Source organism: Hetaerina americana, unplaced genomic scaffold (assembly GCF_022747635.1).
Source record: "Hetaerina americana unplaced genomic scaffold, ioHetAmer1.1.p SCAF_44, whole genome shotgun sequence".
Classification (NCBI taxonomy): Eukaryota; Metazoa; Arthropoda; class Insecta; order Odonata; family Calopterygidae; genus Hetaerina; species Hetaerina americana.
Window position 1 is genome coordinate 3484873 of NW_027287030.1, and position 25679 is coordinate 3510551.

A 25679-nucleotide genomic window follows, 5' to 3' on the forward strand; every position below is an offset into this window, starting at 1 on the left:
TTTATTGAAATTTCTAAATAGGTGCTACGAAAATATTAATTCAAAAGACTCTCTTCAAGAATAAAATAATTTTGGACCTTACTGAATTAGGCTTTTTTCTAAAATAAATTTTTAAATCATCATAAATCATCAATTTACGAGAATTTTTTCCCCAAAATTTTAAGCATGTAATGATCATATGGATTGAATACAAGTCTTAAAAAGCTAATCACGTCAGAAATACTCTTAAAACTAGGAATAAATGTATATTCATAATCACGAATAGAGTTAGACAATGTAGATTAGACCCAAGGAGTTTTGCTGTTAACGCATTTTTACCGTGAGACCTCTCACTGCTCAGGGCCAAATTTATCCCCAGGGCGATGAAGTCAGTGAAGTTCATCTGCAGTTATTGTCGCGGTGAGTGATGATCTTAAGAGTTGAAGCGCATCCTTCATCTCCGGCATAATCGGCCACCTTCTGACTGTCCCAAGGGGATCGAGGGGGTGGTGGGGAGGGCAGCTAATGTCTCGGGCGAATCCTCACCCGTTCGCAAAGGATGCCAGTAACCCAGATCCCGTCACGAAGGGCAAGACCCCCCGGATTTTCTCCTTTATGGGACGAGCCGTGGATCTCACTCAAGTGGTGGAGAGGACGCGCCATTGGCTGCCACGCATGCGCACATACACGCATACGTACGTACTTATACGTGCCCGGAATGCGCGTATATATATACGATGTGAATCTCCTTCCCCTCTCGTGAAATAATCTCTCTCCCTTCTACCTCCATCCCTTCCTCACACTCTCTCTATTTCAAACCTCACTTTTTCAAACTCGCTTTGCCTCTCGTGGTGGTTGCTCATCCATCCAAATGCCTGGGACTCTATCCCGGAACCTGATCAAACTTTTCATAGGACGTTCCACTCAAGTAACTAACGAGAAACATTTTCCTGCCAAATCACCCAATCGCGGAATTGACCATTCACTGCTCGCCTGCTATTAGAGTTTCAGGTAGAAAATAGGTATTTTAAAGTATTTAAACATTTGTGGGAGATCACATGAAGGTCCACGGCAAAAAGGGACCTGCTGCAAATTTCCATTTTCACACGCCTCAAGACTTTGTTGACCGTAAATCCTGATCTGAACCACTACAACTAACCTTCGGGCTGAACACATCTCTCAATTTTGAACAGGTTTCATATAAATGTATATATATGCATATTATATTCGTTTCATATTCGTATATATATTCGTCAAGACTCTGGTGTGGAGTATGGCGCTCTATGGGCCCGAGACTTAGAACATTGGAAAAGTGGACCAGGGAAGAATAGAAGCCTTTGCAACATAGTGCTGGAGGAGAATGCTGACGATTAAATGGGCAAAGTAACGAATGAGGAAGTATATAGAAGAGCAGAAGAGGAAAGGACCATACGGATAAGTCTACGATTAAAAAAAATAGATGGATTCTCGTAGAGGCACAGTAGATTGATTAGAAATATAATAGTAGGATCACGGATTGAGGGCATTGACATTAAATAGAGTAGAATGGAGGGATGCAGTAAACACATTCTAGGATTGAAATACTGATTTATATATATATATATATATATATATATATATATATATATATATATATATATATATATATATATATATATATGCGTTGGACTGCTGACCGGAGGGTCCCGGGTTCGATTCCCGGGCAAGGCACTCTGGGCACCTGCAGCTCCACCCAAGCTAAAGTGATTTTTCGGGTACCAGGTCTTCCTGGGAAACCATAACCGGCACAGGGAAAGGAACTGGCCCCCTACCCAGATGTGTGAATTTTCACACGCCGTATAGGGCTTAGTACTGGGTGATCTCTACCATCACCTACTAAACCGACCTTCGGGTTGATTACTGTGTTTATGGTTTATATATATTATATATATATATATATATATATATATATATATATATATACTTTTAGATGGGTACACATATAAGGAGAAGGGATAGGAAAACATATTAAAGACGAACACAGAAATGGTGGGGAAGGGGTGGAATCGAGCAGATCACAAGCAATTGTTTTCTTGACCGGGGCTCGAACCACGGACCTTCCAGTCAAATAGCTCCCCAAAGCCATCTTCTGGCAAAACAATCGGGGTACTTGGTTGCATGAATCCCCCGCAGATTTCAGTATAATTTACGTTTCCTCGATAGGTCAATGGCTAGAGCATCGGCCCGGCAAGCTGTAGATCCGTAGATCCTAGACGCGACGCAGTTGATACTTCCTTCCGTGCTTTCTTCGACTATTGCTCGGATTCCATATTCGACTCACATAGTCAACTCTTTATTAAAATTTTTGTCTCCTCGGAAATCACTTCGTTTTGCTCTATTCAAATATTTAATTCACTGATAAAGGATTTTAATAAATTTGTCTTCAGGGTCTAAATGAAATCGAATAGGCTCTGCACTTCTTAAGTCTCAGTCCCATTCTCTCTTTTCATTGCTGTGTAGACTCTCATTAAAATTCCTTTAATCATTTCCTAACTGATGATTCCTATATAAAACACTTTGCATTTAATATAATAAATTATCTATAACAATTAGGACACATGAATTACGACAATGATTTTAATGGATAACTGTTTAATTGAAGATGTGCAGTATTGGTTGTGAATTGATAAGATAATATCCCTAGCCAATATATGGTAATTATAACGTAGAAAATACTCCTACAGCAGTATTTTGGAACTCCTCGACACGGATGTCCTCGCCGTGCTCTGCTATTTTCTACGCAGCATCCCTCCTCTGCATAGATGGTCGCCGTGACGACCGAAATATTGCTATGGGAGTATTTCCTGCGCTATAATTATACCGACTTGGGATATTTTTTTGTCTAAGGATAGCAATATTTAAAGTTTTAGAAAAAAATCCTTCTCATTTTTTCTCCTGCATTAGGTATTAAGAAACACGTGTTATCCCGCATGTAACTCGCATCGCAGCTTTTTGGGGAAAATGATTCCCCCGCGTACCATTAACATGATCTAATTTTGAGTGTTAGTTTTATGGAGAATTCAGGGTGTTTATTGACATCTAGTGAGAAACAACAAATACGTATATAAACCTCGACCATCTTTTCAATGCTTTCATGAAAATATTCTTCCCATTTCTCCACAGTGATCGAAGGGTGTTTACCAGACTGGCGGATCCAAACTCGAATGCATACCGAGAGTATATTTCCGTGAATGTGACTATTCCCTAATGGAAATTTTTCTGTTTTCTTTACCCCTATTTCTCTCATACTGGCAAAAAACGACGTCACAGAATTCAAAGTCTAGACTATTGATAAAAATATTGTGTTCCATGTGCGACTGAAGCAGCTAGGGAAATAAAATATACTTTTCCTCTTTCTTTCTGGTATCTAGGCTATCTCTGAGCTCTTAATTCGGTAGTTAAATCATTCAAATAAATACTTGGACAGCAGGGGGGATGCATTCCACTGCTTACGGTAATTTCTCTTCAGAGGAAAATATTTCTTAAGGCTAAAAGTTGTGAACATATTAAAAATAAGACAATTTGGTTGACTTAAAAAAATCTAGCTATATACTCTACGCCGTAACCGGGTTTCTCTCCACCCTTCCTCCCAAACCCTGAAATCCGACCCCTACTAAATTACCCACTTACAGCAAAATGCACAAATGACCTCAACTGTCCCTTCCCCTAATAACTACTACTGCAAATACTTGGGCTCGCTTTAAGCTTTCATTTAGCTCTATAGTGTGTGCGACACAAAACTCAAGGTAGGGTGATATTTCTTTTCCCTGTGCCGAATACAACTTCTCTCTTTCTGAAATGTGTGTCACTTGGTGACTCTCTGACAATTTTTTTCAGCTGGGAGAGTAAATAGAGAAGTGTTATCCGCGTTTGAATCCGGTCATTAATGACCATCTCGATATGACGCCGCTCAATCGTTAACTTAACCTTTGGAGAACGCCTTGGGTAATGGAAAATGACAAAAAAGGTTAAGTTTTCGGGACAAAATAATCATTAGATCATCGGGAATTGGGTTTAATTATTTCTCGACCAGAGAAACTTAATTGTGACCTTTCTGTCCCTCCTCATGACGTTCTCCAAACTTGCAAATAAAAAATCGTTATGCAGCAACGTTAAGTACATGTCGTTCAATCTATCAGTATGTACTCTTAGATTGTCAATAGCTGCCCTGCTCTTTTTTCGTGTCATTAATTCCATGCCAATCTAAATTCCAAGTAGTTCCTAAATTTCAGTTTTGTTGTGTTTGTGTTAACTTTTGATAATACATGGAAGACAGTTCTTTGGCGGCCCATAAGTCTCTTTCGTAGAAGAAACCAGTAGCATCGACCTCATCCCTCCAATTAACCAAGAGAAATATGATATGTTTTTATCTAATAGTTTAACGTTTAAAGTAGGTTTTGGATGGACAAAAACTGTATGGATGAACCTAACACTCCCTATATGTTATAGCCTCGTCCAAAAGGCAACTAAAATAAACACTTCTTCAATTCTGCTTACTTCTTTCCGCCCTTCATTCCAAAATCCCCCTCCTACTCCCTTCCCTTCCTCTCTCACCTAGTTTTCTCCCCTCTATCACTATCTGCAGAATTCCATCACCAATGAAAATACTGTGCAGCCATCTTTCGTACCCCCTTGGTATTTCTCCCAACGATAGGAGTAATCTTATTGCTAGCATTTCTTATCATTGCATAGTACCCTGCAAGCCTCCGATAGAGTAATTACACACCGGAATACTCTTGACACAAAAGACGTTGCGCGATTAACTATAGATTTGTCTGGCACAGTGCCATGAAATTGGCCCTCGGATCCCCTTAACAATACAAAGATCAATTCTTTATACATATGTAATACATTCTGTGATGGACATTTTTCATATTACCAAGGCTTGAAAATTACTACTTTTACATGATATCTTTGACCCCTCATTTTTTGTAAACGCAGTTCAATTTTGAAAAATTTAGTGTTAAACTTAAAAAGAATATGAAATTAAAGTAAAATGGTTATTTAAAAAAATGTTGGGTGACCGCGATCATACACTTTGTTTTTGTATTACTTATTAGGTAAACAAGAAAATGAGTAATGAGAGGGACTGTATCATATTTTGGTCCATTCTTATAATTAGGAGAATTTTTCTTACTGTCAATGGGCAAAGAACGCATTTGGATAAATTTGGTATAACCATAAAGAAAATTATGGCATCAATCTCTCTACATGGCCCCCTTCAAGCATTTGCTTGGTTATGTGGCAGGGTGTGACCACTACTCGGTGGTCAAGCCACCTTTCTCAAGGAAGAGATGGAAGAAACTGAGGAGAATGTTATAACAGAAGGGGCCAGGGAAGCTGGATGGAAGGGAAAAAAGGGGAAAGGTCTGCGAGGGGAAGAGTTGGGAGGGGAATTTTTAGAAGTGTAGGAATAATATGGAAAGTTTTGGGAGCGGATAGAGATTAAAATATGTAAAGATTGGGGTAATTAATGTCTAATATTAAAACCTGGTTAATTCCAGGTATGAAGGAGCCAGATGAACGCCTGCTCTATCGTTTTGAGTTTCAGTGGAGGGTCAGAGGGTGGAAGGGATGCCAAAATGGATACACTATAGCATTTATCAACGGGAGTGTTATGTTCGAAGGCGTGTTTTGGGATTGGGAGCATCCCAATCAGGAAATAATTCTTACACGAGACTTGGTGTTATTGCTTTTAATATTTAGGGGTGTGGTACACTGTTCAATATAAAAGGCTGGGCATAGTTGGCACTTCAGAAGGTAAACTACATTGCCGGAAGTACGTGAGGAGTAGGGAATTTGTGTGGGGGGAGTTAAAAAGCGGGTTGGAGAGGGATGGGGTTCGGGTTTTGAAAATAGGACAATTTTGCATCTAGGTTTATTGCAGGGCATGGGAGTGGCGTTGAGACGGGGCGAGGATTCCAGTAGTGGATTGGTTGTTTTGAGAAGAACTGACGAAGAAGCTGGCTGGGTGTTTTAAAGTAACGGATGGACGTCTTTTTTGTGTGTTTCTGTGTTTTTGTTTTTGTTCGCTAGAGATAACTTGATATACATTATATACATATAAACAAACTGAAATTTTCTAAAAAAAACTTGTCAACTATGGTAAGGGACCTTTGCCGGTCAATCTTTTTTCTCGTCCCTTTTGCTGCTTTATATGCCACTAACTAATGAGCCCCCATGCTCCATTTCCATCTTCAATTAAATCCTGTTATCTCGTTCCTGTATCTCCTACTTTTCTTGTCCCTAACTCACCCAAATGAAGTCGAAAGCCTCGTTACGCGTTTATGTTGACAAATACCGCTTGTTGAACCCGAAGCTTAAAGACCTGCCATCGTAATTGTGGGTTATCAATCAAACCAATCCGAGGATTAGTTTGGAGCAACTCTCCAAGCAAATCAGTTCCCCGTCAATCTCTTGATTTCTTCATGACCCCCAGCGTAATTCATCCCTGGCCTTCCTACGTAATTCTTCCCATTTAAACTTTCCTCAGTTATGATCTCAAGTGAAATATTACTCCTCATAATCCACCCTATTAGTCTCCATTTTATTCTTATGTCAACTTATCCTTATATCTATGCTCTTAATTTTCTTTCTTTTTTTCTCGTTACATATCCAATTCGCTTTCATAATCCTTCAGTGACCCCAAACTCTCAAGAATGAGAAGTTATGCCCTAAGATTCGAGCCGCATTCTTTCTATTTCGTCAAACAAATAACCTCGATGCCCACCAATGATGTCACCTTTTTGTCAATTTTTAAATTCTTCTCCCACAACCTACATCTGCGTCTATTGATAATACTTCAGAAAATGCTTAATTTTTGATAGTGTAACGCTTTGAATTCGATACTCTCATGGCAAGAATTGCGTTCGGTGGACTAGCTTGCGGATTGATTACAGAAAATAAGTAAAAGACAGGTGTTTTTAAAGGTTAACGTTTTCCCGATCAGGATATTAAATGAAATAACATTAACCAAGGCATAATCAACTTAAAATACGGTTTCGATGTGTCTGAACTTTCCCGTAGTGGCGGAAACAATTTGTAAAGTTTTATAGCTAGTAGTGTTTTTATTGATACAATTGTTGATTTCAGTATGTAATATTTTATTAAGTACTATTATTAATCATGGACTCAATTATCAGTTATTCAAGGTTTGGATGTGCCATGAAACGCCACCTTTCCTTCATTTTTAACCTCTCGTCACCACGCCGAACCTAAATGTTGAGTCCGTTGCGAATTGACTTCGTCAGTGTCAGGGCCAGCTAATGGGGGGCGGAGGAGGGGGATGATTGATATATTTTAGGCTCACCTAGTGTGACGTCATGCAGAGCTAAACCGCCCTTCTCACCCCACTCGTCACAGGAGGACCAAGTTCCCGAATCATTTATAGACTGCGCCAAAACCGCTTCCCGACTCTAGTCCACGCATAAAATAACATTTAGCGAATCGATTTGAACATTTATCGGTTATTTCACTGAATTTGTATTTTGTAAGCACCGCTTTATAGCCACCATATATTTTCCAAGAAATCAAACGAGATTCATTTCATTCAAGGCATTCCATATATTTTTAAAGTAGGTTGTGAACGGCCCCCAAAAAGACTACCCCTTCTATGCATCACGAGAATATCCGTACTTTTCCCATTTATTGCTTCCCTCCTCTTGTCTCCGTTAATTATGCCAGCATTGATTCTGTCTACAAGGCCTACTCTCTCATCCTGCCTCCACCCCGCTTACCCAAAATTCTTCCTTCTATCACATATTTTTAGCAATGCCCAACATTTTTATCATCTATTTATCTATCTTGGATGTTACTGTGGCTATCTAGGTTCAATTCGGATATAAACAGCTCCTCGCCGCCGCTCAGAAGCCACGACAGAGTTCATGGGTCGTAAGGGGCATCGCGATAGCCGCCAGCGGGCCGCTTGGCTAGGTAACCATCTGGAGCCACAGGGATTTATTATTTTTACATTATTATACAGTACCCTGCAAGCCACCACTAGGGCATGTGGCAGGGGGTAATTACCCCCCCCCCCCCCAGTTAGAGCGGTTGGAAAACGTTATTCTGATCCCTTATCGTCTGTGGGAAAAATTGCATCTTAAGTCTATCTGTTGTACACCTAATCTATCTTATTTTATTTACATATGATCTCTCCTACCATAATATGATGGGGCTAATATTTTTATGTAGTACTCAGTTAATCATAACAGCGTTTTAGAAATATGGTTCTTCTGCGCGCAATCCGATTCGGCAGTCAATCCAATTTCATGAGGATCCCATATAAAAGCAGCATATTCCAAATGGAGCTTAACGAGCGAAAGATAATATTTCTCTATTTTATTTCTTTTCCTCTTTCGTTTATTTCCTCCCCCGTTTCTTCTCGGTGAAGAGTGCAATTCACCCCCGACAGACTCGGAGGTGCAAGGCAATGATGCTTTTGGCGCGCATCGACCTTGGCAACTTTCCTCGCAATGTGGCCCACCAATCCCTCCGCTTGGCAAGAGGGAGAGGAGATCTCTCATTACCCGCACGTCGGACAATTGTGGAGGCGGCGGGGGGGGGGCGGAGTAGGTGTCGGCCCTCGGAAGTCTTTTAACGTCCGAATGTGTGCCAGGGGCGTCGGAAAGCAACATGTCACGTACCCTCGTTTATCATCAATTCGTCGTGTCCCTTTGAGGAAGGCTACGGTATGAATCTGAGTCTTGGCCACCACAAGAGCCACATATTAAATTAACAAAAGGCTCTGGTTATTTTCAAGCTAAATCCTTCTCCCGAAAAACCAGCTTTCTTTATTTCAACCATTTTTATCGTTTTTGATTCTATTTTTGTTCCATGGTTCTTAAATATCCTCCCTCTGCTAGAGTATCAGAGGTTTATTTTTATACTATTTCGATTCATTTTTAATATTCAATTCCTTTTTTTAATATGATGAAGTCCCATGACATAGAACAGTCATCTTTTTTTGTAAAATACTTTTAATAAAAATGTTTTTGCGTGTGTTAAAAAATCGGTTTCAATTGTTATTTTCGCCATCTGTGTATGAAAATAATCATCTAAAGCAGTCGTGTTCAATTTATTATATATTAAAACCAATCTACCGGCTTATGGCAAATTTTCGGCGGGACCTGTCACCGCACACTATTCTACTCGTGATTCATGACTACCATGGCACAAAATATCTGTAAAGCCCAAATTACAGAGCTCACTATCTCATTCTCTAGCTCTGCATACTTCCTACCTAGATTCCATCCGAAATTCTTATTATTATCCTCTCTCTTCTACGCTCTTCCTTTCCCTCTACATCCCTCTTCATTAAAATGTTATTGCCTCTCAGTGTCTCTTCCTTCCACTTGCCCTGTCTTTTTTTAATATCTGTCAATGTTTATGATATTAGGGCCCTGTATGTTTTTTAGGATGGGTGTAGGCCAGAGCGTAGGTCTAATTGCTGATTTCTAAACTTTTCATTACCAAATAATTTAGCTTTATCAAAATGAGGATCATCCCTAGAGATGCATACAATTCGTCACTTGACATAAATCAGATATCATCGTAAGAAAAGTTGAATAAGGGACTCCATTGTAATAGTAAAATGATCCATGTTAAATATTCATGAAACCTTAATGCAAAGTAAACATTATCTTTATTAGTAGTTAACTGCCAAAGTTTAAAAAAGTGTCGCTGAATATAATCACCTAATTCAAAGCACTGGTTCAGATACGCATGTATTATCGAAACTGAAACCTGGTTATCTACTAACATTACCGATAGTGAAATGTTCCCAAAATCCTTTTACGTTTAAAGAAATGACCTAGTAAGTAGAATCGGAGGCTGTGTCATTATTGCAGTTAAAAATTCTTGTTCTGTCAGAGCTGAAATAATTCCAGATTACGGTTCGGAAAGTGTTTGGTGCTCGACTGAATTTCCTCAATACAAAAGAATGTATGAATGCGAATTTTCCAGACCACCGGACGATAGGATTAATTCAGCATTAGAAACAGGAAAGCAAAGTTTATTATCCCAAAACAATATTGGCGGTGGTGATTTCGATCTCCCATCTGTCGATTGAATACCATATAGTTTTTAAACTAGGAGTGGGGAAAAGATAGCTGCGAGTCACTATTACATTCTTTTACCTTGAGCTCCATACATCAACTTGTCCCTTCACCAACTCTGTCCAGTAATTTTCTTATTTGATGGGAACAAACGTGAACAAAATGGTCTTCAATATGGAAATTCTTAACTGAATTGACAATAGTAATGTAGTGCTAAGTTTTCCTTATGTGGGCTCCGAAATAAGGATATTAATTGTTAATAACCACGCACTGGTCAGGGGTATTTTTTGTTAACTTCAAGTGAAGAGGTATTAGACTTACATGCAGACCTGTAGAGGGTACAGGATACTTTGTTAAACTTAGTCGCTAACTGCTTGTCTGTTTTTTCGAATGACTCCCATTGGGAGAGCGGGGCACCTGGCGAGGAAGACCTTACAATAGACGCACCATTCTCTTTTCATTCCCGCGACATGCCAAAACACGTATACCACTCGAGAACACACAATGTTAGGCCCCTTTGCTCCCTTGAAGTTTTTAAAAGCCATATGCGGGGCAAGTGAATAAGTAAATGATTATTACACTCCTCTGCATCGTGCACGGGAGACTAAATTAAGCACACTTCCCCCTTCGTACTTCACGCCAAATCGAAGGACTCCCTGAGGAATATGCTTCGAGCCAAACGATGCCAAAGTTGTTTGGCAATTTCCAATTCTGACTGTTCACACCTCATAACTCCTCACGATATTTTATCTGCATGACGCAAGGGTGAACGCTAATCCAAAGGAAGTACTTATCCTCTGAATTATTGATGCGTTCATATGGGTTGAACCAAACGAAAATGAATATGAAAGACGGATGATTTCAACGACGGCCCTGTGTTTATGAATGAAATTAAAATCACAAGGAAAAGAAACTTGTTTGCCTTTACAGGAAGGTGAAAACGAAACGCATATGAACTTAGTGCCCTTTCTGTTTGATTCTATGTTTTGAAAATCTATATCAGTGTTTTTATGTATTTGTAAGTCGCCGAAGAGCGTTCTATTTTTTTTTAAATATGTATATGTATATATATGTATGTATATATATATATATTTATTTATTTACATATATATATATATATATATATATATATATATATATATATATATATATATATATATATATATATATGTATATATGTATATATATATTTATTTTTTATTTATTTACATATATATATATATATATATATATTCATAATATATTCATTTATATGTATATATATGAATATAATTGATTCAATAACTTAGCTAATGCATGACAATTATTAATTGACCTTTAAAGGATATCATTACAGGTATGCAAACGACGCGTGCGAAGCGTGTATCTCCACGGTCAAAAATCACGAACATTATAACACCGCAAATAATGTATTTTAAACTTTAATTTTTTACTATTTCATGGAATTCATGATTCTATCGGTACCATCAAAAATGCCAGACGGCGCAATGGAACTTTACATTCTTCCAGGTACTATCTTCTGTTACACGATAGGTTAGTTAGGGACACGATGATGAAATAGTAGGAACTTGGGGACATACGTGCTTAGGCCAAATTAATTGGGATTCAGGATCGACATAAGACAAACAACGAATAGGGAAGATTGTAGGGTCTTAGGCCTCTTACCATCTACTTGACTCAATATACCTTATTCTAGTGAATATTTAAAAAAATTAAACATGTAATAACTTCCCATAAGACATGAAAATGATCAGCTTTGGAAGTTACGCTTTAAATTCATCAGGTAAAACCCATCGAGCAACTGAGGCTATCTTATGAGAAAACAGATAGATAAACTGGCTTAGTAAGGCTAAAATCTCAGATAAGATACATTATACGAAGGCGCATGGTATTTGAGAATGATATTAAAAGGGCAAGAGTACTTACATTTATTTGGAACACAAGAATCATCCAAATTGCGATTTTAGATTTTGGATCCAATATGAAGAATCCTTGAATAGATAGTTCGGTTATCAATGGAGAAAATGTTTAGTACGAGGAACGGGATCAAAGCAGTACATTATTGGAGTTTAACATATCAGCTATCAGTTGGTTGTGACAATTGACTTATTTTTACATGAGTAATCTAATATTATTAATTCTTTCAAGCTGATTTGAAATATTTATAGCTTCATTATTAAATCAGTCCAACAGCTGATTCCTAAACAAAATATCACATAAAGATCGTAATAAGTCATTCAATGGTTTCCGAAAAAGGTGCTGATTCCTAAAATATAATTTTGGCAAAGAGTTTGCGGTGGGGAGACACCAGCCAAGGAATCCGCGGAGCCAGTGGCTGTTGAGAGGAAGTTGGGCAAGAGCACGAAGGGTAGAGATATGCATACAAGGGCACAAGGGGTAAGTGCAGGGCCAAGGGCTATTTCCACCCCGGTCCATATGCGCCTTGCCTAAGATACAGCCTCGCTCGTTTGTAAAACATTGGCGAGAACTGCAAGGAGTCTTGAGAGACAGAAGAAAATTATTGGATAGCTTCGCTCCTCCGGACTGGGTGAACATACTTAAAGACGTGTCATTCTTACTTGAGAAATATATTTATGGAAAAAGCTGCTTTGCGGCGCTCAGTATTATCTTAAATGAAACCTCGAGAATCGGTGAAAGAATAAAAATACGTGTCAGTTTAGTTTGCGCATAGAATAAAAAGCACACATATTATTATTGCCGACGCTAATGGGACAAGTAGTTTCTTAAAGGATTGTAATAATTTTGCGAACACGCCAGAAAAAAAATATATATCACCGAAGGATGGTAAAAAAAAATAGTTTCATATGCTACATTAAAGACTTTAAACAGCCATTTTCCCTTTTTTCACGGGAGTAAAACATGCAACACTGTTACGTCGTTTTTCTTCTAAAACATCTGCAAAAAAAATATTGGCACGTCGGAAATGAACGCTCGGTTATGCTAATTGGGGTGAGTGTTGGCTAACAGGCTTAGGGGCTGCGTCCAGCCTCGAGCCCATTCTTCTTCGGGTTGGATGACTAACTCGCCCCCTGAAGATAAAATCAGCCAGTCAAAGATCTGAGCCAAGAAGTCATGAAAATCGACGCGTGCGGAGAGAGTATAATAATAATGTGCTTCGGCGAAACTAATCCGCTGAAAGCATCACTCCGCGAAATGGATTGGTTGAAAACAATATGTGGGCTTTCGACAATTGAATGAATGGAAATCGTTATTTTTTTTAAACAAAACTATCAATCAGATACGATAAAATAATCGACGGCGACAGTTTAAAGAAATGCGCGAGCGTTTGTCTCTCTGGAGCAAAGCCACAGAGTTTAATAATGGCGGTGGAAGAAATGAATAGACGGAATGTATTGGGTGAACTTAAAAGAATGGCTGTAGGCATTTTTTATTACTGAAAGGGATTTTAACCTTAAAAAACTGAAAGGGTAATAACAACGTCATTGTACAGCTGATCTTGAAGAAAGTGCACTGGAAATGTATAGGGCTTTGTAAATATTCTTCAGGACCAACGAAAATTTACCCTAATTCGATTGATTATCTCTGATTGGATTAAAAAACGCCAACAATTACAATTTTTTGTAACATAAGAATATCCAGTATTTCACCTTTTTTGTTGTGATTTTCAAGTCAGCAATGGAATGCTTTTGAGTGAAAATGCTCAAATAGATTGTGTTCACTACGAATTATCACAATTTAAAATTTCCTTATTTTTTCGGCAGTTAATGCTATTTCACTTGTTTCCATCTACATCTATGTTTTAATCCTGTGAGACAACACGGGGTTATGTGACATGGGTTTTTATACTGCCATCATTGTTCACATAATCTCAAGTGTGATATGTGATATGTCATCCATAGGAATACGAGATAACTGTTAGGACTTTGTTCATTGGTGTTAAAATATTTAATCATGCACAAGTAACTGTTTTGATCGCGAGGGAAGAAAGTTTACGAGGGCAGAAAGAGAAAATAAATCTGTATGCTCTGGTCTCCAAAAATGTTCTCTTAACTCATCACTAAACATGTTTTCCCCAATCGACTACCATCGACCTATTGCAATATTTTGAAACGCTTCCCCGACTTTGAATCTTTCAATATTCCCAATAATTATCGTCGCACTCTGCCCTATTCTAGTACTCATCAATAATGTATGCATTAATTATCATTATGCAAATAAGTAGCCTGGTGTGTACCAATCCTCTGCCACACTCACCCGCCCACTCCGCCCGCAACACTCCCTCGTGGCGACTTACGTCGCATTGTACAGATATTTTGGGTTTTCCATCTTGAACTTTCACTGCCTTTTCCTTCCTTGCAAGGGCTTCCGCTCATTGCGTATATGATATTTATTGTTACATGCTACTATTGGGTTTATATTTTTCCCCCGTTTCACTTGTTCACTAGAATAAACCTTTCGGTGTTTATCCGTTAAATTTAATAAATATCCATAAAAACAGTGTGCGTAGTCGTCCCACGCATTAAAAATTTAACTTCGCTAATGAAGTGTAAATGAAATCAAATTGCATAAATAATTAAAGGAGTATTCGCAGTCGGACTCTGGTAGCTGGAATGACATATTATTAAATGCAATGAATATTGACACGAGACGAGATGGAATATATAAATCACACTGTTTTAGCCTTAAAATATTTAATATTGAACTCGAGACGTAATTACCACAGTTCACAAATACATATTACATATTATATTGAAGTAAAAATGTAACGAATGCCCTAAAAAAGACAATGAGAAAACACGCACAACACGCAATGATACAGCAATCACCAAAAATATCAATACACACCTAATTCAGGAAGTTGGGACACTGAATAGAAACAAAGTTTGTTGACGATCTATGTTGCTATTTTAAGTCAAACGCGTTCAGTATAGGTTTCCGTCGTCGCATGTTCAAATTATTGATATAGCAACAAGCTGTGATTGAATGTGTGTACATGTTAATGTTTTTACTATGCTTAAAATTTGGAGAAACTCTTATCATATCACTTTGGTTTTATTTAGGAGAAATCGTAACTCAATAAACATAATGAAAATGAAGTAAATAAATTGCTGGGAGAAACTGGAATGAAACCAATATTGCTTGATTCCCAACAGAAATTTATTAATTGATGAAAATTTATATTGAGGCGAATTTGCAATTTTGCCATGTTCACTTTAAGAAGTAGACTCCAGCTTCTTTTTGGTAATTAATTCCTTAGTTAATACATTTCCAGATTAGGGAATTGATTCGTTAAATTAGCCTAAACGCGTATTTTTGTAAGTGCTACCTAATCGGATATTACTCTTAATAACAGTGCTCTCTCACTTTCTCCCACCCCGACAGATTCGCCGTCGAACGGAATGGAAGGGGGTGACGGCAAGGGAAAGGAGGGTGAGGCGGCGACCAAGATCCAGGCGGGCGTCCGGGGATTCCTTACCCGGCGGAGGCTGAAGCGGAGGCGGGAGGAAGACTGCGAGAACCAGGGGACGGGTGACCCTGGGGAGGTCGACGGGGGCCGGCGATCAGCGGGAGAGAACCCACCGGGGGCGGAGGAGGCGGAGAAGGCCGCCGTGAAGATCCAGGCGGGTTTCAGGGGCTACAAGGGTCGGCAGAAGGCCAAGGCCAGGAGGCAGCAGGACGGCAAGAAGGAGGTCAAGTGAACGCGGGTGAAACGTCGAGGGAGCCCGCTTCACGAGCACCAATTAGATGGGACGATGGAGGACACGCGTGCAAAATTAATCCGAAACGCGATTTGTTTGAAAGTGTGGACAGAGGCGAGGTATTCCTAAAAGAAACGTAAATACATGATCAAAAGCGCCCGGATTAGGTCACCATGGAGAATAAATGCGGCCAAGCGATATGATGCAGGAAAACTATGCCTCAAAAAACTATTTGAAAAAGAATACTATCCCACAATGGCGTTGAAATTGTTTCACGGGTGTTAGATTTTGTCAACCCTTCGATTTACCATCGAATCGATTCTGCTAACATGTGTTCGACGATACTCAAACGCGTTCAACAAATTGGAGCTATCGATCTGCGCAATCATATGTTTACTATTAACAATAACCTTGACCCTTAACTCTACTGTTTTGGTAGAACATTCCACCACATATTATCTGGCAAATAATTTAGGGGAATCAAAATAAATCTCGCTGTGAGATTTTAATTTTTTTTTCGAGATTCCAGCGGGTGAAGTGAAGATGGCAGCACCCATCGGTATTCAGCTTGAAAAGTGTGAGTAACTTCCCCTCGGGAGATTTTCGGGAGTAAAAATGATACCCACGTCCCGAATTTCTCGTTGTTTTTCAGGACCCCTACTCTGATGACGCCGATCTTAAATCTTTAGTAAACATTGAGAGGATATTTTATTCATCTCCGTGTTTCTTTCAATTAGTCGAACAGTATTTATAGAAGAGAGCAATTTATTCTTTCAGGGCAGCTGAGGTTTTCCAGCGAAGGGCATTTTAGGAAGGCACGGACCAGTGGCGTGTCTGTAAGCATGAATTTACCTAGCTCCTTGTGATTGATGAGAAACAACAATATAAAGTAATTTCAAGACGGTCTAAGTTCTCATGTAATCAAGGTTAGAGGTGTCGGAGAGGGAGGTTTCTCAGAACTGCCAATTGAAATTTGGTTAGAGATGTAATTGGTAAGGAATGAACCCTTTCAATTTCTGTATTCTTTAGCGCTTCATCGATACGCGTGGAAACTTTGTATAGCTGTCAATATGAATTGTGACAGTGCTGATACACGTAAACAGTACTGGTGGGAATACTGATTTAACCACAAGCGAGAAGAAAAAAGCCTGGTCTAATGAATGAAATTAATTTACAAAAATACAAATTTCAATACAATATTCCGGCCGAAGGGTTGACTGAATCCGATCTGGAGCAAACCAAGGAAAAGTTGCAAACGATTCAATATCGTAGTGTTTAAGAACCTAATGTCTCCTTAGCTAATATTAAACTGTCTCGATTGGTTTTGATCATAGCTTCCAAAAATGTGTGCGATTCTAAATTCCTTTTTGCCGTTTCTGTAATAATCAGCCATGTGTAGTCACGCGCCTCCACGTAAGTTACGCTTCTTGGAAGAAATTAAAAGGGGTGTCGAGGTTCATTGTGCTGTCATGGTGACCCGTGTTGAAGGCTGCATCGTCTGTGATGGTGGATCCCGTCTACGACGAAATGAAGGACGCTTAAAATTTTTCGATTTTCAATAAGTGGAAGACGTTGCGAGGGTTAAGACAACGGGGACTCGATAGACGATTCCATTGGAGAGTGAAAGGTGTGCGAAAAGTCGGAATGAGATGGAGCCAGCATCATTGCCTACGTCTCAGAACCCAGAGTGATGGTGTTTATCCAGTCTGCATATCGGTTCGGTCTGATCCGAAAATATCCAAGTGGAAAAGTGAATGACGTGTTTCAACTTCTACTCAAAGAGTATTTTGTCCAGTTATTTTTTGTGAGAAAAAAAAATATATATAATCTGTGAATTTTGAGTGCGTGGTTTCCTTTCTGCTTCGAGCCAATCTCCTTATTTTTTTCTCTTTCCCGAAGACGCTCGAATGAGGCGATGTGCCCGGAGTCTCCGGGAGAATCTTCAGGATAAAGGTAAGTAAGCTATTTTTTTTTAAAGCGCGAGTTTAAACATGCATAGTTACTTCTAGAATCTTCATTCATACTATCAGGTAAGCCTCAGATAGTAACAGAACATATGCTAATGATTCAAGGACAAAATTAAGATATGGCCAAAACTTAAGGGAAAGCATCTACTCGGCTTGAAAGAAAATGACTATGCAGGAGGAATTTATTTGAAGGCAACCATGAGTCTTTGTGCTGTGAAAATGTTTTGATGATGGGGGATTAGAGGTAGGTATGAAGTTAAGTGCGCCCAAATTCCACCTGACAATTATTATATAACAAGATTTTAGATTATCTCAGCCGGAAAACAAACAATTCCCTCGGCGTCGCAAGAAAGCTCAAACGCTCTGTACCTTTCTAGGAGTTCAAGTCTCTCAAGTATTCCTGCTCCCTTCGTGAACCTATGGGCTTACGCCCCAATTCCTCCAACATACCCGTCATGTTTACTTCCTCGTGTAGCAGTGTTTAACAAATCGGGCGGGTTTCTTCCTAATCTTTTCAATTCTTGACTTAACGTTTCCCAATGGATCCCAAATACCTTTTGCCTAGTTCAAATATGGCCAAGTTAAAGCGGAGTGATACCCCGTGTCCAAGCGCTCTAAGGGGAACATTTCGTTTAATTTGTGTCAGAAGTAGTCTGGTGTTCAATACCCCCTGCCACAGTACTGGTGCATTTATTTTTATATTAAGTTCTAAAAGAGAGATTAGGTAAATTACCTGAATGATAATAATATTTGGTAATCTACCTGTTGAGGTAGGTCTTGGATGAACACAACTACCAAATAATTCTCTTGTTTCTCCTAAATAAACACAACTCAACATCCCACTCAGCCCCTCTTCCTCTCCGTGTAATTTCTTCCTCCTTTTATCGTATCCAACATCCCTATCCTATACCTGCCTCTTCCTCGTTTGCCTAACATTCTCCCCTCTATCACACTATTCAAAATCCCATTCAATATCAGTAAGCCCTTCATCCATTTTCCCTGTCTCCTTATGATTTCTCCCAAAAATACTCTCTCTTCCTCCACCATAACCAGCACTCTCACGTTTGTTTTCCTTTTTGTTTGCCGCAAGGGCGCGTGGCGGGGCTTCTCTGTCCATTTCACCTTCTCCATTCTTCTCCAAACCATATTTCAAAAGCCTCCAATCTACGCCCATAATCATGTTTCAAATACCATTATTCCCCACCGTACATACCTACCCTCCATATAAAAGCTTTAAGGAGCCTTTTCTTAACATCCTTATTCAAATTTTTGTCATCATTCTCTCCTCCTTCTTTGCCTAACAAAATTCTTCCCTTTTTTTCCCAACCAATTTGATTATTTTGGTCTGAAACACTACCGAGATACGTAAACTGTTCCACCTGCTCCATTTTTCTCTCCTATTTTGATGTTTGCCTTAGCCTTTCTCTTACTAGAAAACCGCCCAACCTTTGTTTTAATTACATTTATTCCCATCCCATATCTATCGCACTGAATTTCCAATTTACTTAGCAATAGTTGCAACCCCTCGGGTGGCTGACAAACTAGAGCTTGGTCATCGGCAAACCTAACTGATTGTACGAATTCCCCACTTTCATTCCTATCAGCAGTTCTTCCCATGCCTCTGTAATCATTTCTTCCACATACACGCTGAACAGCACCGGTGACAATGGCCAACCCTTCCTCTCCCAACCTCTTTCTAACACTTCACATCCGCACTCTCCGTTCCCTACTCGCACCTGAGAGGTCTGAGCATGTACAGGTTGCGGATTAGCCCCCTGTCCCTCCAATCTATTCCTATTTTCTGCAATATAATCATTAGTTTTCCCAATTCACTCTATCAAACGCCTTTTCTAAATCTAAGAAACAGGCAAATATTTCTTGATTTTACTCTATATTCCTTTCGATTAGTGATCTCATTACTGCAATGGCATATCACGTCCCTTTCCCCTTCCTGAACCTACCCTTATAATCTCCTAAGTAATCGTTTGCCCTGCTCTTCATCCTTTATTGATGTTCCTGTGAACCATTTTAGCTGCGTGGGAACTAAAACTTATTTTTCATTAGTCCACACATAAGGTATTCTTTCATTTTGTTGGAATAGGAAGTGACACTGATCTCACAAATTCTTTCGACCAAATTCCTTACCCATAAACGTTACGAATCAATCCATTAAGGCTCTTTCTCTTACATGATGTGTCATTTAATAACTGTTCAAAGCATTAAATTTTTGAATTTAAGTGTTTATATTCTGGTGAATTTGTTAGGTTTTGTTATAGATGTGTAACGTTCAATGAGAGAACGTGTACTTGAATCTGTCTTTGACTGTGTCTATCTTCATAACTTTATCTCGGTGGTCATACAAACCAATATAATTTGATACCAAAATAATTCCTTCAGTGCCTCAAGAATACTCGAGCGTTCTATACATTTCTAGGAGATCAAGTATTGCCTGTTCTTTACGTGACTCAATAGGCTAACGACCGAATCCCTTCAACATATCCATCATGCTTACTTTCAGCTGCACCAGTGTTTAACAAACCTGGCGGGTTTCCTTTAAATCTGTGTGTTTGTGTGTGTTTACATATATATATATATATATATATATATATATATATATATATATATATATATATATATATATATACATATATATATATATATATATATATGTGTGTGTGTGTGTGTGTGTGTGTGTGTGAATTATATTTATATATACATATATATAAACCATAAACACAGTAATCAACCCGAAGGTCGGTTTAGTAGGTGATGGTAGAGATCACCCACTACTAAGCCCTATATGGCGTGTGAAAATTCACACATCAGGGAAGGGGGGGCAGTTCCTTTCCCTATATATATATATATATATATATATATATATATGTATGTTGTATGTATATATATAACACTCTTTGAAAGTCTCACGGACGTGAATAATAATATAAATACAATATATAAATATAATTATATATATACATTTATATATATATATATATATATATATATATATAATTCCCCAAGGCTAAAATCTGTAGAACAGCGATATCCATTTTTACCCGTTTCCCTCCCACACGTCAGAACAACGTACACGTGCCATCCTAAAAGCCCAGCTACCTGGCCTTCATGTGCTACGCTACCCTCCCCAACTTCCTCCCATCAGCCCGAACGACTAAGTCCGTGCATACCGGCTATAGCTCTTACTCGTCCGTCTCCCTCCCAAATCATCACCTCCCGCTCTTCTTTCCAAAACATTCATAAAGGTCTGTATTTAGGTGTCCATTGTAATTATAGGTGTCCAATTAATTTAGGTGTAATTGTACCTCAACAATGACCATTTGAAGTCAAACCTTCTTCGGAAATTTATAAATTTTGTGGGAAATTACAAAGTGTCTTGTTGTAGCGAACAATGGACGCCAGAATTTGCATAAATTTCGACCAATTGCGTCGAGCTTGAGCCACTTGAGGAATGTTTTTGCTACAAATATGATTGGCTGAGTGTACAATTTATTCATGAAAGAATTTTCTTTAGATGCACCGACAATGTACAAAAAAATGACCGACCGACAATAAACAATACAATGAAAAAAGAGTAAAACGCTTCTTTGGCCATTTTGCAAAATTCAACGAAAGTCGTGTCACCAAACAGTTATTTATGACAGAAGGACATATGGTTGCTGTAAGAATTGGTAGGTCGAAAATGTCATACGTGAATATATGCGAAGGGGTCTATTAGGACTTATTGCATATTATAGAAATTTCGGAACTGGGTTGAAAAAATTTAATGGAAAAACGAAATAATAATAATTTACATGAAACAGTTGTTTTAAATTGACGTAAGGTGATTTCCCACCCCGCGGGCCTGAATTCGAAACCCGGCAACGGCCGAATTTTTCAGAGCTATCCCGTTATTGGATTTCATGTGAAGAGTACTTCAAAGTGGAGCACGCTAACCGCCCGTCAGATGGGACATCAAACGGTAAAACCCTAGGCGTTTTCCATTATAAGATTATGATAATGGCGGTTTCGGGTTTCATGCCACCACTCCCTGTAAAGCCCACTCCTCCAAAACTAAAGCGGGATTTAGAGTAGCCTAGTGTGTAATCACTCCCTTCCGAAACCGTAGTGGTGGCTTACAAGGTACTATGTAAATCACCACCACATATTCCTAATGACAATAAATTACATCAATTTTCGGTTGCCTCCCCCAATGACTACTCCTACTGATATTTTTTAGATTAAGGAAATCAGCAAGGACTGGGCAGTATGCGCAAAATTAGTTTCTACATACTGCCCTGCAAATTACCTCTAGGGTGATTGGCAGGGAGTGATCACACACAACACCACTTTTGACCCAGCCCAACGCGACAACGTTATTCTGACCCCTTATCATTCATTGGGTGGGTCGCGGTAGTCCAGTGGGTAGAGCGTTGGGCTGCTGACCAGAGGGTCCCGGGTTCGATTCCCGGACAAGGGACTCTGGGCACCTTCAGCTCAACCCAAGCTAAAGTGATTTTTCGGGTACCACGTCTTCCTGGGAAACCATAACCCGTACAGGGAAAGGAACTGGCCCCCCTACCCTGATGTGTGAATTTTCACACGCCGTATAGGGCTTAGTACTGGGTGATCTCTTCTACCATCACCTACTATACCGACCTTCGGGTTGATTACTGTGTTTATCGTTTATTGGAAAAATTATATCTCAAATCTAAGTATTATACACCTAATTTCTCTGATATCATTGACATGATCTCTCCGACCGTATCATGATGGGGGTAATAATACATTTTCAACAACACTGGTAAAGAGATATCCTTCCAATTTATTCAATGTAATTACTTAGTCTGTAACTTAACCTTAGCTCGATTAAGTAACTCCCAACCTAACTTCTCTAATAATTTGATACACATTTCAGGGTATCATGACAACGTTTTACAAATCTAGCTCCTCTACGCTGCACGCGATCCGATTCGGCAATCATTTTAACTTTATGGGGATCCCAGTAACTAGCAGCAAATTCCAAATGGGGCCTAACCAGCGAAAGATAACATTTCTCTTTAAACTCTTCATCACATTTTACCAATACTCTTCTCATGGGGGGATCGGGATGGTGCGGTGGCTAACATATGGCTTTCAACCCAGGGATCCCGGGTTTGAATCTCAAAGGTGACAGATATTTTTTATTGGTATCCCGATCCCTACTAGAGGTCTTTTGCGAAGATCACTTTGACAGAGTACGCCGTCCGTGGGATGGGGACGTTAAGCTGCGGACCCCTTGACGCCTTTCGATAAGAGTAGGCTGATGACGATGCCGGGTTTCTCTCCACCCTTCCTCCTTTCCAATCCATACCTAATGGCGCAAATGACCTCACCTTTCGGTCGTCTCCCCTATATACTACTACTTCTCTTCTAATAAATTCTAATAGTCCGTCAGCTTGTCCACATGTTCCCCTTATAAGTTTCAACTAGGAACTGTCGTGAGTGAGGGTAACGCCAAAAAACCTCATTTGAAAAAAATGTAAATGATTTTCATGAGTATTTTATTTGGAGAAATGTAACTGATATTTACAACTGATTGGAAACAAGAGAAGAACGGATGTCGGGTTTAGTGAGTTTTTCCGATGCTCTTCTCATCTCTGAAACATCACCTTCACGTTTCATGATTCGGAGCGTATCCCCAGGTAAGTGATACGTATTTCCGCTCTCCTTTTAGACCCATCCTCTGGTAACATTACGCAGCAGGGAGAATCAAAAGCCAGAGTGACTTCCTCTCTCATAAGTCTCAGGGACTCTCTCGTCTGCGCAAGTTCAGAGGGACAGTCACCACCCCACCCGAAAAACTGCCTCTCGCCTGCCCTCCCACGCTCCTCCCCGTTGAGTCACGGTTAACCCACCTCTCTCCCTCCAGCGTTTTTGACCCATCCCCCGATTCTCTCTAGCCACCGCCCGTTCCCTTCCCTCTCGCACTGAGGGGGAGAGAGGTTGAGGTGCAGTCCAATTCGGGACACGGGAAGACGCGAGATTCCCTCCTATAGGCGACTTAAGGTCAGAGCCACGATCAAGGATTTTTGCTTGACGGCCTATCGTTGTTTACGTGAAGGCTAACGAAGTAAGGGTCAACGTATGAGGACACGAAAAGGACATCGCGTCTAATGAAGTCCCTGAAGAGATTTAGCGGAAGGACTGTATGCAAACATCGATGAGAAATAAATTAAACTTTGCTAAATATCCTAGTGGACAAATATGGTGGGTGAAGACAGTAAGTTATTGTGGGTGAAGAAAATAAGTTACTGGGATAATCCGAAGAAGTCAGATAAATTGGATGGAGACTCGTATTGAAAGGTTTTGGTGTGTTGAAGGCCATGAAAGATGGTAGAAAATTGAGTAAACGGTTTAGAGGAACGGATAGTGTAGGTTTCTTTAAACGGAATTAAGACAGGCAGAAGTTACGAATAAACGAAGAATGTATTATGCATACTTCTAAAACTAAATAATAGTTGGAGAACGTCCAAAAACTAGCTTAAAATATTTAGCGAGTTCCAGCTCATCCCAGGACTAATTTTTCCTTAGGCTAAATAATAATTTGTTAAGCTACTGTAATAGTCATTATGAGAGGTGACCGAGATAAGATTTAGGCCATTAAAGATATGGTAATTTGGTAGAGTTTGGATTGTCAGGAATGGGTGTAGAAAAACCTGGCGTCGATGATAGCCTGCTCTAATTGAAAGGCGTCGAGGAGTCCCGCAGTTTAACGTCCCCTTTGACAGACGGTGTACAACAACTTGACTCGATGTGGCATCCAAGTAAGGATCGGGATAACACTGAAAAATCTTGCCACCATTGATATTCGAACCCGGGCCCGCGGGGTAGGAAGTCAGTAGTCTAGCCAGAGCTAAGTGCTATTTATAAAAATACCGGACAATGTGAACCTACTGGAAATTTTTCAATCATTTGATAGTATTTACACTCCCGACATTAATTAGCTTGAAACTCACTTTTTCCTTGACTACCTTCCTCTAAAGTTAATTTTATTTCCAATAATGCGGCATATATCTCGGAAGACACCCCAAATATCACGGGCGTGATACACCAGTGAACACCGTTGATTTACTTGAAATCTGGATTATCCCTGATCCTACTCTTTGCCAGTTGGACTCGAGCAGTGTGTGGCTATCTAGATGGAAGGGAGAAAAAATTCTCTTTCAAGAAGGGAAGCCATAGTTATAACTGGAAGAATAATTCCTCCCAGCCACTCTTGCATGCTGAAATTTCACGCTGAACAAATACCACCCCTGGTGCTTGCGATTACTACCAGGGACGCGAGTATTGATCTTCATGTGGGGCAAGTGTTTTCTTTCTATATAAATTCTAATATGTTAGCCCCACTATAATCAAAATGACCATCGGATCTTGGATTTTTTCTTTTCATCTTTTGTCTCAGCTCTTCATTCGGCTAAACTATTCATGTCTGAACTCGTATTCTATCCCTTTGACGTTCGCCAATTCGTGATTCATGGACTTAATTTCAATGCATTCCCTGTACTTTCCCCTGTTGACTTATACCTAGGTGACCAAACTCATCATGCCATCGTATCTTAAAAAAAGTCCGATACAATTGTAATTTATTCTTTAAAAATTTTCACCAAAACTCTTTCTTCTCCTGCAATCTGTACAACCTCATCAATAGTCATTTGATCTGATAATTAAATCTTCAGCATTTTACTGTGGAGCAAAATATTCATGATGCTTCCAATTTTCTCTTTTCTGCTGATGTCAATACCATAGAGATAAATACTCCAGACAAATACCTTAACATTGTGCTGACAAACTTTCAATGCCGGCTGCTAGCCCACCTATCTTCAATGCTTTCTATTTGGTACTTTATTATATTTATGTAATAATTTTCATCTACAGTCTTCGAATTTTGCAATAGCTTCGAATTTTGAATACCTTTGAAAAAACTG

General features: G+C 39.4%; 1 protein-coding gene across 1 annotated transcript in view; it reads left to right on the plus strand.

The window, feature by feature from the left end:
* The window catches only part of LOC139692897 (enolase-phosphatase E1-like), a 266173-nt gene extending 248581 nt beyond the window's left edge, over positions 1-17592 (plus strand). The window contains exon 4 of the mRNA XM_071591214.1: positions 15435-17592. Coding sequence (XP_071447315.1) covers positions 15435-15751 — 317 coding nt within the window. The 3' untranslated portion in view covers positions 15752-17592. The remainder of the gene's footprint in view (positions 1-15434) is intronic.
* The last annotated feature ends 8087 nt before the right edge of the window (positions 17593-25679 follow it).